This window comes from Prenolepis imparis, unplaced genomic scaffold, assembly GCF_030444845.1.
Source record: "Prenolepis imparis isolate NDT839.2.m4 unplaced genomic scaffold, iyPreImpa1.0 SCAF_13, whole genome shotgun sequence".
In the NCBI taxonomy this organism is placed as follows: Eukaryota; Metazoa; Arthropoda; class Insecta; order Hymenoptera; family Formicidae; genus Prenolepis; species Prenolepis imparis.
The window spans coordinates 812,069-827,771 of NW_028141171.1; the positions used below are offsets into that span (position 1 = coordinate 812,069).

At 29.2% G+C, this 15,703-nt stretch overlaps 1 protein-coding gene across 1 annotated transcript; it reads left to right on the forward strand.

Annotated features, from left to right (window-relative positions):
* Positions 1–6,706: 6,706 nt before the first annotated feature.
* On the forward strand, positions 6,707–11,865 carry LOC145944761 (uncharacterized). The gene is made up of 13 exons (XM_083053312.1): positions 6,707–6,724; positions 7,994–8,180; positions 8,682–8,858; positions 9,116–9,205; positions 9,805–9,843; positions 10,058–10,150; positions 10,262–10,387; positions 10,467–10,529; positions 10,619–10,711; positions 10,790–11,052; positions 11,139–11,298; positions 11,373–11,538; positions 11,620–11,865. The coding sequence occupies exons 1-12, from the start codon at positions 6,707–6,709 to the stop codon at positions 11,492–11,494; spliced, it is 1,431 nt and encodes a 476-aa protein (XP_082909438.1). The 3' UTR covers positions 11,495–11,538; positions 11,620–11,865.
* The last annotated feature ends 3,838 nt before the right edge of the window (positions 11,866–15,703 follow it).

The window sequence follows — 15,703 nt, forward strand, 5'->3', positions numbered from 1 at the left end:
CATTAAAAGTACATTAATAAATAAAAACATATTATTCATATTGTTCTGTTAAAGCATCGTATGTTATAGTCAAAATTTTTTTCATTACTTCTCTTCGTTTGCGTAATGCCAATTCTCTCAGTTGGCATCCCAACATGGACAAGAAAGAATCAATCTCGTCTGGAACTGGGGGAGGCGGAAGATCAGGCATAACATCATTATTATCACATAATGCGTTTGCAATTCGTTCTATGGCGCTGGTACACGTAATAGAATCCCTTTTTTTTGTTTCGAGGTCCATGACCTAAAAAAAAGTATACATTATAAACACTAATTACTTTTTTTTAATACTTGTATGTACAATGCCATGGAATATTTTATTATCAATACATACTTGGTCCAATGTTTTCTACGCTTTCGCCGTTATCTTCAAAATCATTATTCATTGGGTCTTCAATGTTACTTACTGTGCTATAAAAATAAAAAAAATTATAAATTATACTAAGAGGCATATTCTGTAACCTTTAATGATGTCGTTATGAATCATTGCGCAGCTTTTACATGATATAAAAAATCTGCGCATGTGATGCATAACATTGTTAAAAGTTACAAAATAGGCCCCTAAATATATAATACCTGTACGGAACACACACCATAACACATAATGCATAATGCATAAGAGGAAATGAAATAATCAGAATCTTTTATTTTTAAAAGTAAATTATGCGTTATGGAAAAGTATATGCTCCCAACTTAACATTTATGTAAGACATAATTTTTACGTTTTCAGCAAGCAAGAATCTCGTATAAATTCCATTGAATCATAATGAGCCCATTTCTTTCCACTTTCTTTTCTGGCAGATCCACTGGCGCAAGTTTCCAATCTGATTATTCGTCGGTACGTGTCGTGAAGACTTTAAATTTTGCTTTTGCTTCATCGGCCGTAATTTTTCCGTTCAAGGCATTCGCCACTTCCTGCCACAAATTTTTTATAATTCTTATGTTTCGTTGTGGTAGCGGAAGTTTATAGTTCCAAAGAGGCTCTCGTGACCAAACTTCTAAAATGAGAGTTTCTTCATCGTCGTGATTCAGTTTGGCCCTTATTATGCCTTCATTTGAATTTTTGGGGGATTTCTTTGAAGCATTTTGTACTTCAGATAATACTCTTCTCCGTATTGACATAATGGAATCTATAATACAAAATTTAAATACATTAAAGTGCTGTATTTGCAGCATTTGCGTATTATGCGATTGATCAATTGATGAATTAAAAATATTGCTCCATATATGCATATAATTCTCATATTAATTACTTGTCTTCTTTTCCTGCAATCGCGTCGCTACCACTTGTTCTTCGTTGTTCGGCATTCTGCTTTTTCTAATTATGGTCACTCCATCATCTGCAAAATATGATTTAAAAACATCTAGTTTTATTTTAAATATAATATAATAATAAAAATGAATTTACCTAATAAAGGATAAAAATAAAACGTCTGAGGATCGGTTATGTACTGTGTGTATCCTTCAAGGCAAGAATGATTTGCGATGTCTGGTTGATCACAAATCATCTCACATAATCCACACGTTTGTACTAAGGATACGTCCTGAAAAATACATGAAATTTAATTAATATTACAAATAATTATATTTATATTTTATTTTATATTTATATTTTTATTATTATATTTATATTTATATTATACAAATATTTCTATTTATTTACTTCAACATTTATATTTATTTATTTTATTTATTTTTTATAAATATATTATTTTGATTATAATCATAATTTCCCATACAGCAAATGAAACTAAAAGATAACTAGAGGATGTCTTTTTCAAGTTATCTTTTCGACAAAGTGAGAAGATGTCTAAAAGACATCTTTTGGTCTTATCGAAAAAGACATCGTAAAAAAGATATCTATAAGACATCTTTTATACGTATCGAAAAAGACATCATTAAAAAGATATCTATAAGACTTTTTTTAATGCTCTCTTTTTTGGTAAAATGAAAAAAAAATAAAAATATCTTTCCGACCAATCAAAAACATATTATATATTTTATATTATAATTTAACATATTATTAAACTCCATTACTCAATATATCGATCAAAAAGTAAAAACTGTTTTATCATGCGTGCTGCAAGTTCAACTCGTAGCCCCCTCAAGATGCGAACTGCGACTGGTCTTGATCTCTTTTGTTCTCGACCATCACGGAGAGAAGAGCAGGTGCGAAGAGCGATCCCGCATATTCTTCATATTCTAAATAAGGTAATTCTTATTTCTTTTAATATAATTATAAGAAATCTTTAAATAAATTATTAGAAAAAATAATTTTATACTTATACATATATATATATATATATATATATATATATATATATTTGTTTTTTTGCTAATAACTGATTTTTTGTAAATTATATATATTGAAGCAGAGGTTATGCTCGCGGAACGCCAGAACCTTTATTAAATATTAGATCTTTTGTTAATTATTAGAACATTACCAAAGAAATAAAAACTATTAATCTTTTAATTAATACTATATTTTAAGAAATTATATACATTTATATAATTCATCGGCACAAAAGAGTAAAACAAAAGAATACGGGTACTTTTCCGTTTTACATGCCGAACAGAGGACCGTCGTGCACTGTTGCCAGTTTCGAAACGCGCAACATGCCAACCGCTTGGCTACCGCTTTGCTTCTTGCCGCGCGGTAAGCGTTTCCGCGTCCTATGTGAAGAAGCCCTACGACTTGGCGTGTTGAGCGTCCCGAAACTGGCAACAGTTCCGTCGTGGCACAAAAAAAAAATACTTGTTTTTTGCAAAGTTGATTTCATACCCCATGTTCCGATATTACTGCCAGTACTGAAAATATATAATATACGTAACGTAAACTATAGATTTTCACTACTGGCAGTAATATCGAAACATGCCCATAATGTCACATTTATCGAACAACATTGTTATAATGCTTTATATTTTTCTAGGAGAGAACAGTGACGATTTCTCATCAATAATTTTGAGGATATCGGAGGACTGGTTGTACAGTGAGTGCAACGATAGAAAAAGTTGACTTCCCGCAAGTGATGTAAATAGTTGTGTGTTGTGTCAATACACTTTCGTGCTTATTCCAATCAAAACCAGGATATTGAAGAATATAACGGTGAGTACAATAAAAACAATATCCAGAAATTATGTAAATAAACTTTTGTATAATATCTGATTATTCTCTCAATATTTTGTATACAGTTTGTATTAATATATATTTGCATGCTTACTTGTTTTTCGCAAAGTTGATTTCATACCTCATGTTCCGATATTACTGCCAGTACTGAAAATATATAATATACGTAACGTAAACTATAGATTTTCACTACTGGCAATAATATCGAAACATGCCCATAATGTCACATTTATCGAACAACATTGTTATAATGCTTTATATTTTTCTAGGAGAGAACAGTGACGATTTCTCATCAATAATTTTGAGGATATCGGAGGACTGGTTGTACAGTGAGTGCAACGATAGAAAAAGTTGACTTCCCGCAAGTGATGTAAATAGTTGTGTGTTGTGTCAATACACTTTCATGCTTATTCCAATCAAAACCAGGATATTGAAGAATATAACGGTGAGTACAATAAAAACAATATCCAGAAATTATGTAAATAAACTTTTGTATAATATCTGATTATTCTCTCAATATTTTGTATACAGTTTGTATTAATATATATTTGCATGCTTACTTGTTTTTCGCAAAGTTGATTTCATACCTCATGTTCCGATATTACTGCCAGTACTGAAAATATATAATATACGTAACGTAAACTATAGATTTTCACTACTGGCAATAATATCGAAACATGCCCATAATGTCACATTTATCGAACAACATAGTTATAATGCTTTATATTTTTCTAGGAGAGAACAGTGACGATTTCTCATCACAATAATTTCGAGGATATCGGAGGACTGGTTGTACAGTGAGTGCAACAATAGAAAAAGTTGACTTCCCGCAAGTGATGTAAATAGTGTCAATACATTGCACTTTCGTGCTTATTCCAATTAAAACTAGGATATTGAAGAATATAATGGTGAGTACAAATAAAAACGACAATTTCCAATTTCCAAATTATGTAAATATACTTCTGCTTAATATGTGGTATTCTATTTTAAAACATGCATTACTATTTTATGAAAACCAAGCCTTTCGTCGAAAAGTGTTTTGTATAAAAGTTGTAAAATTTTTAGGGGGATGTTTTGTTGTAAGCATAATCTTATTCCAAATGGAGACATATTGGAGATTTAAAGGTCATTATTATATTTTTAAATGGAACTACCATAATTTTCTTACATAAATCGATAAATCGATTTCTCGTAATATTTGGCGTAAAAAATTGTTAAAATGGAATAGTCGGAAAATAAATAAAATACGAAATATTTTATGCTTTATTCTGACATTATTTTGACCAAAAATATGAAATATTTTATAATGCATTCTTTTTTTCGATAATCATATCTTAATAATTTTCTGTATAGAATAAGGAGATGAATCAATTTGTATAAAAAAATCTATAATTATTCAAAAGAAAGGTACGTAGTTGCACATTGTAAATTTTTTTTTTATTGGAAGTTTTTTTCTTACATCGATTAATTTATCTCATTATTTTATGCAGAAAATTATTAAGGTAAGATTATCGAAAAATGAGTATATTATGACAAAGTAAATAAGTATAAAATACCTCGTAAACCATTTATTTTTCGACTATTCAACTCTATACAATTTTTTATGCCAAATATTACAAGGAATCGATTTATTTAAGAAAATTATTGTTATGTGTAAATAGTGGTTCAATTATTGTTATGTGTAAATAGTGGTTTAAGAAAGTAATGATCTTGAAATTTCAAAAATGCCTCCATCTAAAATAAGACTATAATATGTTTACAACACGATGCCCGCCTCGAAATGCTATAACTTTTGTATGAAACATTTTTCGATGGAAGCCGCGTTTTAGAAACATAGCAATGCATTATTTAAAATAGGACATCCTGTATATACAGGGTATTCCACATAAAGTGTTACAAAAATCGTGTGGATCATTACGCTGAACACTCTGTATATATATCAATAAATTATGTACAATTTGTTTCTAAAAGTTTCGCCTTTGTATTGTTTAGAATATATAAAGATAGCTGTTATAACAAATCACATAAAGTTTCTCCGTTTTTTTTTTTTAACTTTATATGAATTTGTATATGATTTAGAGAATTTTTACCGTATGTTTTATACGTGCCTTATATTTCTTTAATTATACAAAAAGTCAAAAACGTTTATATTTCTTATTTTCTTATTTCACACACACATTATTACACTTACATTGTGCAAGATTGTTTTATAGTGTATCCGATTTTCTCGTAAATTTTAAATTTAAAGTTTAAAAAATCATTTTAAATATTTTGAACTGTATTTTTTGAGAATTTTTGCTTACGAGAATATCACTTTGCAAGGATATATTTGAAAGTTTATGTTTTCTGATATATACAAAAGATAATCATTTAAACATAATTACGAAACATGATCATTAATTTCGTATAAAGCATAAAATAGCTGATCTAAAGATTTATAAATGATTGTAATAAATATAATTTATTTCAGTTTAAATGGTTGTTTCCAGTGTGTTAATTAATTTATTGCAAAATTCTTTTTCTTTTTATAATCAGTTATATATATATATATATATATATATATATATATATATATGGATATATAATCAAATGAAAAGTATATATTTTATTAAAGTAGATTTAAACAGGATATTATGTTTTAATATTAATTTGTTTTTATAATATATAGGTTCAACAAATAGCACTAGAAAATGCGACAAATGAAAAGATTTCGTGAATTATCGCGGCGACAAAAAAATCGTCGATTAAAGCAGATGCAAAATTCTAACAATTTCGTTCCACAAATTGTTAATAATTTAAATCAGAAAGCAAGCAATCCTTTATTTGATAGAAAAATCTGTCATCATGTGCCTCAATTTGTTCTTGATAATAACATTTGTGATAATTTTTCTGAAAATATGGTTACCAATGCAGCAATCAATCGGTCTAATGTAGTAGATGATTTTACATTTTCTATTTCTTCTGAAAGAGAACATCTGTTATCTAATAAGCAACTTTCACTTGGTAAAAAATTAATTCTTTGGACTGATAAACATAAAATTGAACAAAAAAGTTTAACTTCTTTACTTGGCATATTAAGAAGCGAAGGTCATAATCTCCTTCCTAAGGACGGTAGAACATTAATGCGTACTCCATGTTCTACAATACTTTATAACCGATCGGGTGGACATTACTATCACTATGGTTTGCAAAATGGAATAATTGATCAATTAAAACAATTAAATATATTAATTTCGAATAATATTATTTACATTAATGTAAATATCGATGGTCTTCCTATTTCCAAAAGTTCTAAAAGTCAATTATGGCCTATCTTAGCTCAAATCGTTTGTGAAGATTCTGTACCTTTTATTGTGGGCGCATACCATGGATATAGTAAGCCAACTTTATGTAATAGTTTTTTACAACATTTTGTCGAAGAGTTCAAGCAATTAAATACAGTTGGTTTTTCATATGAAAATCATATGTATTATGTTAAAATTAGAGCAATTATATGTGATAGTCCAGCGCGATCATTTGTAACTTCTACAAAAGGTCATAATGGTTATTTTGGATGCAGTAAATGTACTGTAGAAGGAGATTATGAAAATCGTCGAATGCTTTTTCTTGATGAAAATTGTCCTTTACGAACAGATGAATCGTTTAAGTTACGAAAAAATCCAGAACATCATACTGGAACATCTCTTTTTGAAAAAATTCCATTACCAATGGTTACGACTTTTCCGCTTGATTACATGCATTTGATATGCCTTGGTCAAATGAAAAAATTGCTGAGTTTATGGTTAAGAGGATCTACTCAAATTAAGTGTCGATTATCCGGCGAACAAATAAAAAATTTAACTCTGGATATGCTTACTTTAAAAAAATATGTTTGTTCTGAATTTGTCAGGATTCCAACTAATGTTGAAGAATTGGATAGGTGGAAAGCCACTGAATTTCGAGTTTTTTTATTATATCTTGATCCTATTTTGTTATATAAATATTTCCCCTACAATTATTTAAAACATTTCACTGCATTTCATTGTGCAATTCGAATATTATGTGATCCTCAAGATTATTTAAAAAATAATCGGTATGCAAAAGAACTTTTACTTTACTTTGTTCAATATTATAAGATTTTATATGGTAAAGATAATATGATTTATACAGTTCATAATTTAATACATTTAAGTGATGATGCAAATCAATTTGGACCGCTGGATAGTTTCAGCACTTTTCCTTTCGAAAATCATTTGCACAGTTTAAAAAAATTGTTGAGAAAGTCTGAAAAGCCTTTGCCACAAATTCATCGTAGAATAATTGAGAAGAATACAGCAAATAAATATAAGCAAAGTAAGAATATAATAAATTATCCAATATTAATTTCGCAAAAAAAAAATGACATTCCATTTGGATACTCTCATTCTTATGAATCGTTGAAATTTCGCGATTTTAAATTATCCTGTTCTTCACAAAGAGATTGTTATTGTTATTTAAAAAATAATAAAATTTCGATGATAAATTATATAGGATTACAAAATGGGAATCCTGTCATAATTGGTCAAGAATTTAAAAATTATTCATCTCTTCAATTTTATCCATGTAATTCCCAATACATGAATGTTTTTGTAGTCAGTAACGATTTAACTGAACTAAAATGTTTTTCTGTGAACGAAATTGTAAGAAAAGCTGTACTGCTTCCATATGAAAGGGACCAATTTTGTGTCTTTCCACTTCTTCATTCAAACTTAATATCAGATATATAAATTGATGACGGCACAAAATTAGTTCTTAATTTTTTATACTATTAATATAATTTTATATTGTTTTCTCCCTTTTTTTATATAGATGATGTTTTACGTTGCGATTGGTCATAAGTGGTGTTCAGTTGTACCACAATCATGGATTAATATTGATGAAAAATTATGCGCATGGCCATCACATGGTGTTAATACGTCAAAAGCAATTAAAAAAGCATTATTTCCACAATCGTCATGGGAGAACGTTTCATATAATTATCTCTTGGGACCATTTAGTATGAATAACAATATAAAAAATAATTTTTTAATATATTGAATCAGGCAAAGGATGGGCTAATGAGAGCCCCAGGAGCGGAAATAAGGCGCAATACTCTTGTTTGTTTAAAATGTTTTATTCTAATATGAACGTTTCGGCCCTTCCTTCGGACCATCCTTAGCAAATTAGGTAATAAAAATTTTATTGCATTTTCTTAACATCTGTCGACATCTTCAATTAGCTCTCTATTAATTTGTTTAAAAGAAGTGTAAAGAATTTCAGATAATCGGAGAAGTTTTATTCTTTCATTTAATTTTGTTAAAGATGGTCCAAAGGAACCGAAACGTGTTCATATTAGACTAAAAGATTTTAAACAAACAAGAGTGTTGCGCCTGATTTTCACGCCTGGTTATCATTAGCTCATTCTTTACCTGATTTTATATATTGTATATCACAGTCTTTTTTGTATTATAATTTTTTAATAATTATTTACTATTAATATTTTTCATCATTTTTGTAGATTCATTTGAAGAGGCGAAAAATAGAGAGAAAGATGCCGAATTTGTGTCATCGGATGATGCAAAAATAAACGCTCTCCAAAATAAAGAAACTATTCTTCCTTTAAAAAGAAAAATAAAATGTAAAGTATATGATAGTTACAATGATACAGAATCGACTGACACAGATTCGATTTCTGGTATGTCTTTTACATTTAAATTAAATAATATTTTTAATTTTTTCCTTCTTTCTTAATTTTTTGTTTTTATATTTACATTTTACTCTTAATTTTGTTTTTATATTATGCTTTTAATAATAATAATAATATTTTTGGTAAAAAATTTTTTGGAAAATAATCAAACTGATGTTAATTTTTTAATAATAATAATTATATAGTTTATATAGTTTTATAGATTTTTTAAATGTAATATCTTGTATATTTTTTTATATTTGCAGATGTGAAAACTGTTAAAAAAATTATTTTGACTCCTCCAAGTAATTATGACATTTGTAATAAAAATTCAAATATAGATTTTAGGAAAGAAGGTAATTTTTTATATGATTATAAATAGAATTTTAAAACAAAAAGTTATTTTTTAAATATAATTAAAGCTAGATTATACAGTTTTTATATAGTTGTATAGATTTTTTAAATGTAATATCTTGTATATTTTTTTATATTTGCAGATGTGAAAACTGTTAAAAAAATTATTTTGACTCCTCCAAGTAATTATGACATTTGTAATAAAAATTCAGATATAGATTTTAGGAAAGAAGGTAATTTTTTATATGATTATAAATAGAACTTTAAAACAAAGTTATTTTTTAAATATAATTAAAGCTATATTATACAGTTTTTATATAGTTGTATAGATTTTTTAAATGTAATATCTTGTATATTTTTTTATATTTGCAGATGTGAAAACTGTTAAAAAAATTATTTTGACTCCTCCAAGTAATTATGACATTTGTAATAAAAATTCAGATATAGATTTTAGGAAAGAAGGTAATTTTTTATATGATTATAAATAGAACTTTAAAACAAAGTTATTTTTTAAATATAATTAAAGCTATATTATACAGTTTTTATATAGTTGTATAGATTTTTTAAATGTAATATCTTGTATATTTTTTTATATTTGCAGATGTGAAAACTGTTAAAAAAAGTATTTCGATTCCTCCAAGTAATTGTGATATTTATAACAAAAATTCAGATATAGATGTTAGGAAAGAAGGTAATTTTTTATATGATTATAAATAGAACTTATTATATATATGTACACAATACACTAAACATAATATTTACATATTTCATATACAATTATACACACACACGTATACACGTGTATGGATTTTCATTATTAAATTATATTTTTCGTTTTTTTATTCTTTTTTTAGATGCACTTGAACAGATTCAATGTTTGTCATCATCAGATTCTTCTGATGATATGAATGAATCAACAAATATAAATGAACAATTATTGGATTATGGTAATTATTTTTACAAAGCAATGAATTTTTTGAAGTTAAAAGTTATTTGCTATTAACAATATTTATATTGCTTACAAAAAATTAATTACAATTTATATATTGTTTTAATAGATAATATACAGAAAGATATTCAAAGAGATAAATATTTGGAAAAACATCCAAAGAAGATAAACACATCTATGAGTGCCCCTTTATTTAATGTGAAAGAAAAGCGACCTGTTCCTGTGATAAAACACAGTATGTAATAATGCTATTATAATTTTATATTTTATTTATATTTTTTATATTTTTTCTTTTAAATTCTTTTGTTTTTTAGTTGATTATAATCCCGCACTTAATGTTAAGATCACGAAAGAAATGAAGCATGAATTTTGTAATGGTAATTGGAAAAAATATTTTTTATAGATTATTTGTACAATTTTTACCATCGGTCTACATCTTTAATTTTTGACAATTATTTTTTTCCAGTAAAAAAGAATGATTCTGCATTACAAATAATGCAAAAGTATAAAAATCAAAATGTAGAAACGGATGTTAATGTAAAAGAAACTTCAAACAAAGGTATTTTCTAGTATATTCGTATACTTAACTGTTTTTACATTTCATTTAATTATTTTATATTTTATTTTGGATTTTTAGAAGAAGATGCGCCAGAAGATTTAGTATCAATAAATCGAATACTGGAAACAGTCTTGGTTGTAAATAGAAAATTGGATTCGCTGTCTGCGATGAACCGAAAATTGGATTTAATCTTGGCCTTTAATGATGAGCAAAATCCATTATTAACAAATTGCTCTGAGGAACTGTTACCTGATTTTCCATTAAAGTCTATGGAAGACTTTAAAAAATTTTGTACGGATTTAAATCAAGAAAGCAAGCATGAGGAACAACGAAAACAATTTGTAAGTTGTTTTAAATTATTTTTATAAAGAGACAAATTAACACCTAAAATGAACATTTTAAGTAATATTTTGTATTTAATTTATAGCAAAAAAAGATTCGTAATATGGGTGGAAAATCGGCAGAAAATCATTTGATTAATTCTTTAGTCATAACTCTTACCAATGAACTTGCTACGAATCTAACATGGGAAGGGCAACGCCAGACAGAAGGGATTAAAAATACAGCTTTTGCGAATGTTATCTTAGGTAATTATAAATTGATAAAATTTCTTTAATATTAAACTAAGTTTTAATATTTTTTTTATAATAATTCTTTTTAGGCACTATTTCAAACATGTACACTTCATCAAATTATTACAATTTGAAAACTAAATTTTCGGAATGGTTGCGAAGAGCGGGAGACAGACATCGATATCAATTAAAAAAATTTAATCATACGTAATTTGATTTCATGAATGGAGGCTCTTGAAACAAGATATTGCAAAGGTAAAAGTAATGTTGCTTATTTAACATCGCACATCTTGTAGTTATCTTGATCTTGCTAAATTGTCGTTTCTATTTATGTAGGTTGCAAATTGTTCGTTGAATACAACAATGGCAACATTCCATCCCATGAGTGAGTTTAAGTCGTACGGCTGCAGTTATTTCCGGTATCGCTTCGGTCTCAGGACATCTCAATCATTCAGTTCAAGTTGCACGGCTTCAATTGTTTCCGGTGCCGCTTCGGTCTCAGGACATCTCAATCATCAGTTCACAGTTTGTATTGTATTCTGTATTTTATCCAACCGCACTGTTGCAATTTATTATTTAGTATCAAAACATTTCTTTGTTTCGTTAAGTTGTTGAACTTTGTTTCGCGAATGCAGCGGTAAGCTCAAAATCTTATTAAGGATGCTCTTGCAATGAAATTATAAAAATGCAAACTTCGATTAATACTAATTGTAAGTGTAGTTTTTGTAATGCAATAGCAATTGATATATATTTTTTATATTCTTTTTTATATGTTGCACATCCATTTATTAAATAACGAAAGTTAAAGTTAATTAGACACAGAGCCAAGTTATAGTCTCTATAATAGCAACTGTTTTTTATCTATTTGCACATATACATGTGTATGCATTTCATATATTGTATATACATATATGTACGCGCGCGCGCGTGTGTGTATGTGTGTGTACAAAGTGTCCAGTAATAATCACTTTACCTTTTGTATGCAAGTACAGCGGATTAAACCGAGTAGGGAAGTCTTCTATCAGTTTACGATCTTCAAAATAATTAATGAGAAATTAATTAAAAAAAGATCAGCCAATTCACGCGAGCAGAAGCACGCGGCGAGAAGAAACGTCCTATGATAACGCGATAGGTGCACAGCGAAACGGTGGGAGGAACGCTCTACAAAGGTCGATCGCTATGAAAAGTGGCGCATAACACTAGAACCTCGCGCCTAACTATTTTCTCTCTCTCAGAGAGAAAGAGAGGGGGAGAGAGAGAGAGAGAGAGAGAGAGAGAGAGAGAGAGAGAGAGAGAGAGAGAGAGAGAGAGAGAGAGAGTGTGTGTGTGTGTGTGTGTGTGTGTGTGTGTGTGTGTGTGTGTGTGTGTGTGTGTGTGTGTGTGTGTGTGTGTGTGTGTGTGTGTGTGTGTGTGTGTGTGTGTGTGTGTGTGTGTGTGTGTGTGTGTGTGTGTGTGAGAGAGAGAGAGAGAGAGAGACGGGAATAGACAGCAAACAGAAAGGAACAGACAAACGGACATAGAGGAACAGACAGAGAGAGACAGACAGACAAACAGACAGAGACAGGCAGGTAGGCAGACCGACACAGAAAGACAGACGTAGAAACAAACGAACATACAGAGAGGGATTGACAAACAGGGGTGCTTTCGCGAAAGATCAAAATGATCCAGATTAAAATGATCCGTGCATTCCGTGCGTTATAATTGGTCAAATCTGAAATTTCATTGAATAAAATTTCAATGAGATTGACTCTCATTGTAACTTTATTCAATGAAATTTCAGATTTGGCCAATCACAACACACGGATCATTTTAATCTGGATCATTTTGATCTTTCGCGAAAGCACCCCAGACCAAGACAGAGCGGCACAGAAAGACAGACGAAGAAACAGACAGAAAAGGACTGACAAACAGACAGAGACAGACAGACGATCACCACAGACAGACAGACAAATAGTGAGAGAGGGAGAGAGAGAAAGAGAGAGAGAGAGAATAATTTGATACGAGGCTCCAACATTATACGCCGCTCGTAGCCATCGTCCTTTGTAGAGGACTCTTCTTACCTTTTTGCCGCGCGCCTAGTATCGCGTTACCGTAAGATGTTTATTCTCACCGCGCACTTCTACTCACGCGGATTGGTCGATCTCTTTTTGATCAATTTCTCATTAATTATTGTGAAAATCGCAAAATGGTAAAGGACTTTCTTATTCGATTTGACCCGCTCTACCTGCACACGACAAGTGAGGCGATTATTACCAGACATCCTTTATACCTGTATACTGTGTGTGTGTGTGTATTCCGTTCAGCGAGAGCATACCCACCGATCGCACAAAAACTCGTTCGTTTTGCGCAGGTCTCCGCCTAAAAAACTGCACTCTGTACTGCTCGTGCAGCTTATACCGAATAGCGTGTCCTCACTTTGTTTGTCTATGCACATGGGTCTTGTTGTTCTTGTCCGTATTAAAAAAATATAAAAAAGCCTTTAACGAGTCATGAAAATGTGTGACTTATTATGTCTATAAATCCTAGATCGATGTTTTATTGTTCTGAACAATGGCGTACAACTTATGGTTTTTGGATTAACCAATACTACGTATTTTAATTGGCTTTATATTCGTAGTTATTTAATATCGACGGATGCATGTGCACATTATTTTCAACAATTTCTTTGATAGACGTTTGATCTAACATGAGGCGAGAAGTATAATGTTCTAAATATTAATTTATATAAATTTTGCCTTTGATAGATGTTTGATCTAACATAAAGCGAGAAAAAAAGCATAGCATATTCTCAATATTCCACAACTTCTGCCTTATCTTAATAAGAATTGACAATCTCTTGTCATTGGAATAAAGAGTAACTCTTCTTACTGAAAGTTGCATTCGTAGACATGTTTATTTTTTTGATTTGTCCAAATATTTATCTGTGGATATTTCTCTTTTTGAATATTATCTTTGTGTTACTCTTTATTCTAAGTCATCTCTTGTAAATATAAATAAATATTAATTTATACAACTTCTGCTTTTGATAGATATGTCTGATCTATAATACGAGGCGAGAAAAAAGCATAATATTCTCAATATTCGACAACTTCTGCTTCATCTTAATAAGAATTGACAATCTCTTAATTGTCATTGGAATAAAGAGTAAAACTCTTCTTACTGAAAGTTGCATTTGTAGATGTTTATTTTTTTGGTTTCTCCAAATATATTTATCTCTTTGAATATTTCTCTTTTTGAATATTATCTTTGTGTTACTCTTTATTCTCTGAATCATATCTCTTGTAAATGTAATAAAGTATAATAATGTTAATTACTGTCTTACTGCTCAACCGTAATTGGTTGATTCGCTTTACTGCGCTTACGTTTTTCTAAGGTGCCAGATCTCTTATTGGAAGTTGTATTTATGTATGAATATACATAAATACAACTTCCAGTACTGGAAAAAGTCTAGTATTGTAAACATATATGTTTGTTATATTGTTCAAATATTTGTTACATTGTCTTCAAATGTTTATTACTGTTTCCAAATGTTTATATTGTTGTTTCCAAATATTTAAAAATAAATTTGAATTAATTTTTGAAATATATTTAATTATTTTAATATTTAAGTTAACCTAACCCTAACCTAAAATTAAGAGCATAACCTCAAATCTTCAAAACGACTAAAAGATATCTAAAAGAAGTCTTAAAGACGTCTTAAAGATCTTTTAAAGCGAATAAAAAAATAACTAAAAAAAAGTCTTAAAGATGACTAAAAGATATCCAAAAAGAATCTTTAAAGCGACTAAAAAGATGTCTAAAAAATGTCTTAAAGATGACTGAAAGATGTCTACTATTGGTCATCTTTCAGTCATCATATGGATAAGACTTAAACGTGACTCAATTCGGGTCATGAGCCAACTTTAAGTCATCTTTTCGGCAACTAAACGCTTTGACTGAAAGATATCTTTGACTAAAATATGTCAAGTTTTAGTAATCCTTTAGACGTCTTTTTGCTGTATGGGTTTTTAAATATTTCTAACCTCAAAATCTTTAGCAAACAAAAATCTTCAGAAATTATATTTCTTATTTATATATAAAATATTACTATAAATCTGTAAAATATTACTATACTTAAAGATATATTACTTGAAAATATTTTACGTACTTCAAAGTCCATTTTTGTATTGGAATGCTCAACGACGATTCAGCGATGACGCTGGATATTGAACAAACCCAACTTTATTTCTTTGACGCTAGCATCAAAGTAAAATCATGTGAACATCCCTTGACGCTCATTTTTAGCGTCTCATGAATTGGCACCTTTACGCGTGCGTGCGGAATAGAAAGTGCGTCATAGAACAGCCAATCAGCGCTATTCCGCGTTAAGGCTGGTTTATAGAGGCCGTAAACCGTAAATTTAAGGATTCAACCAATCACG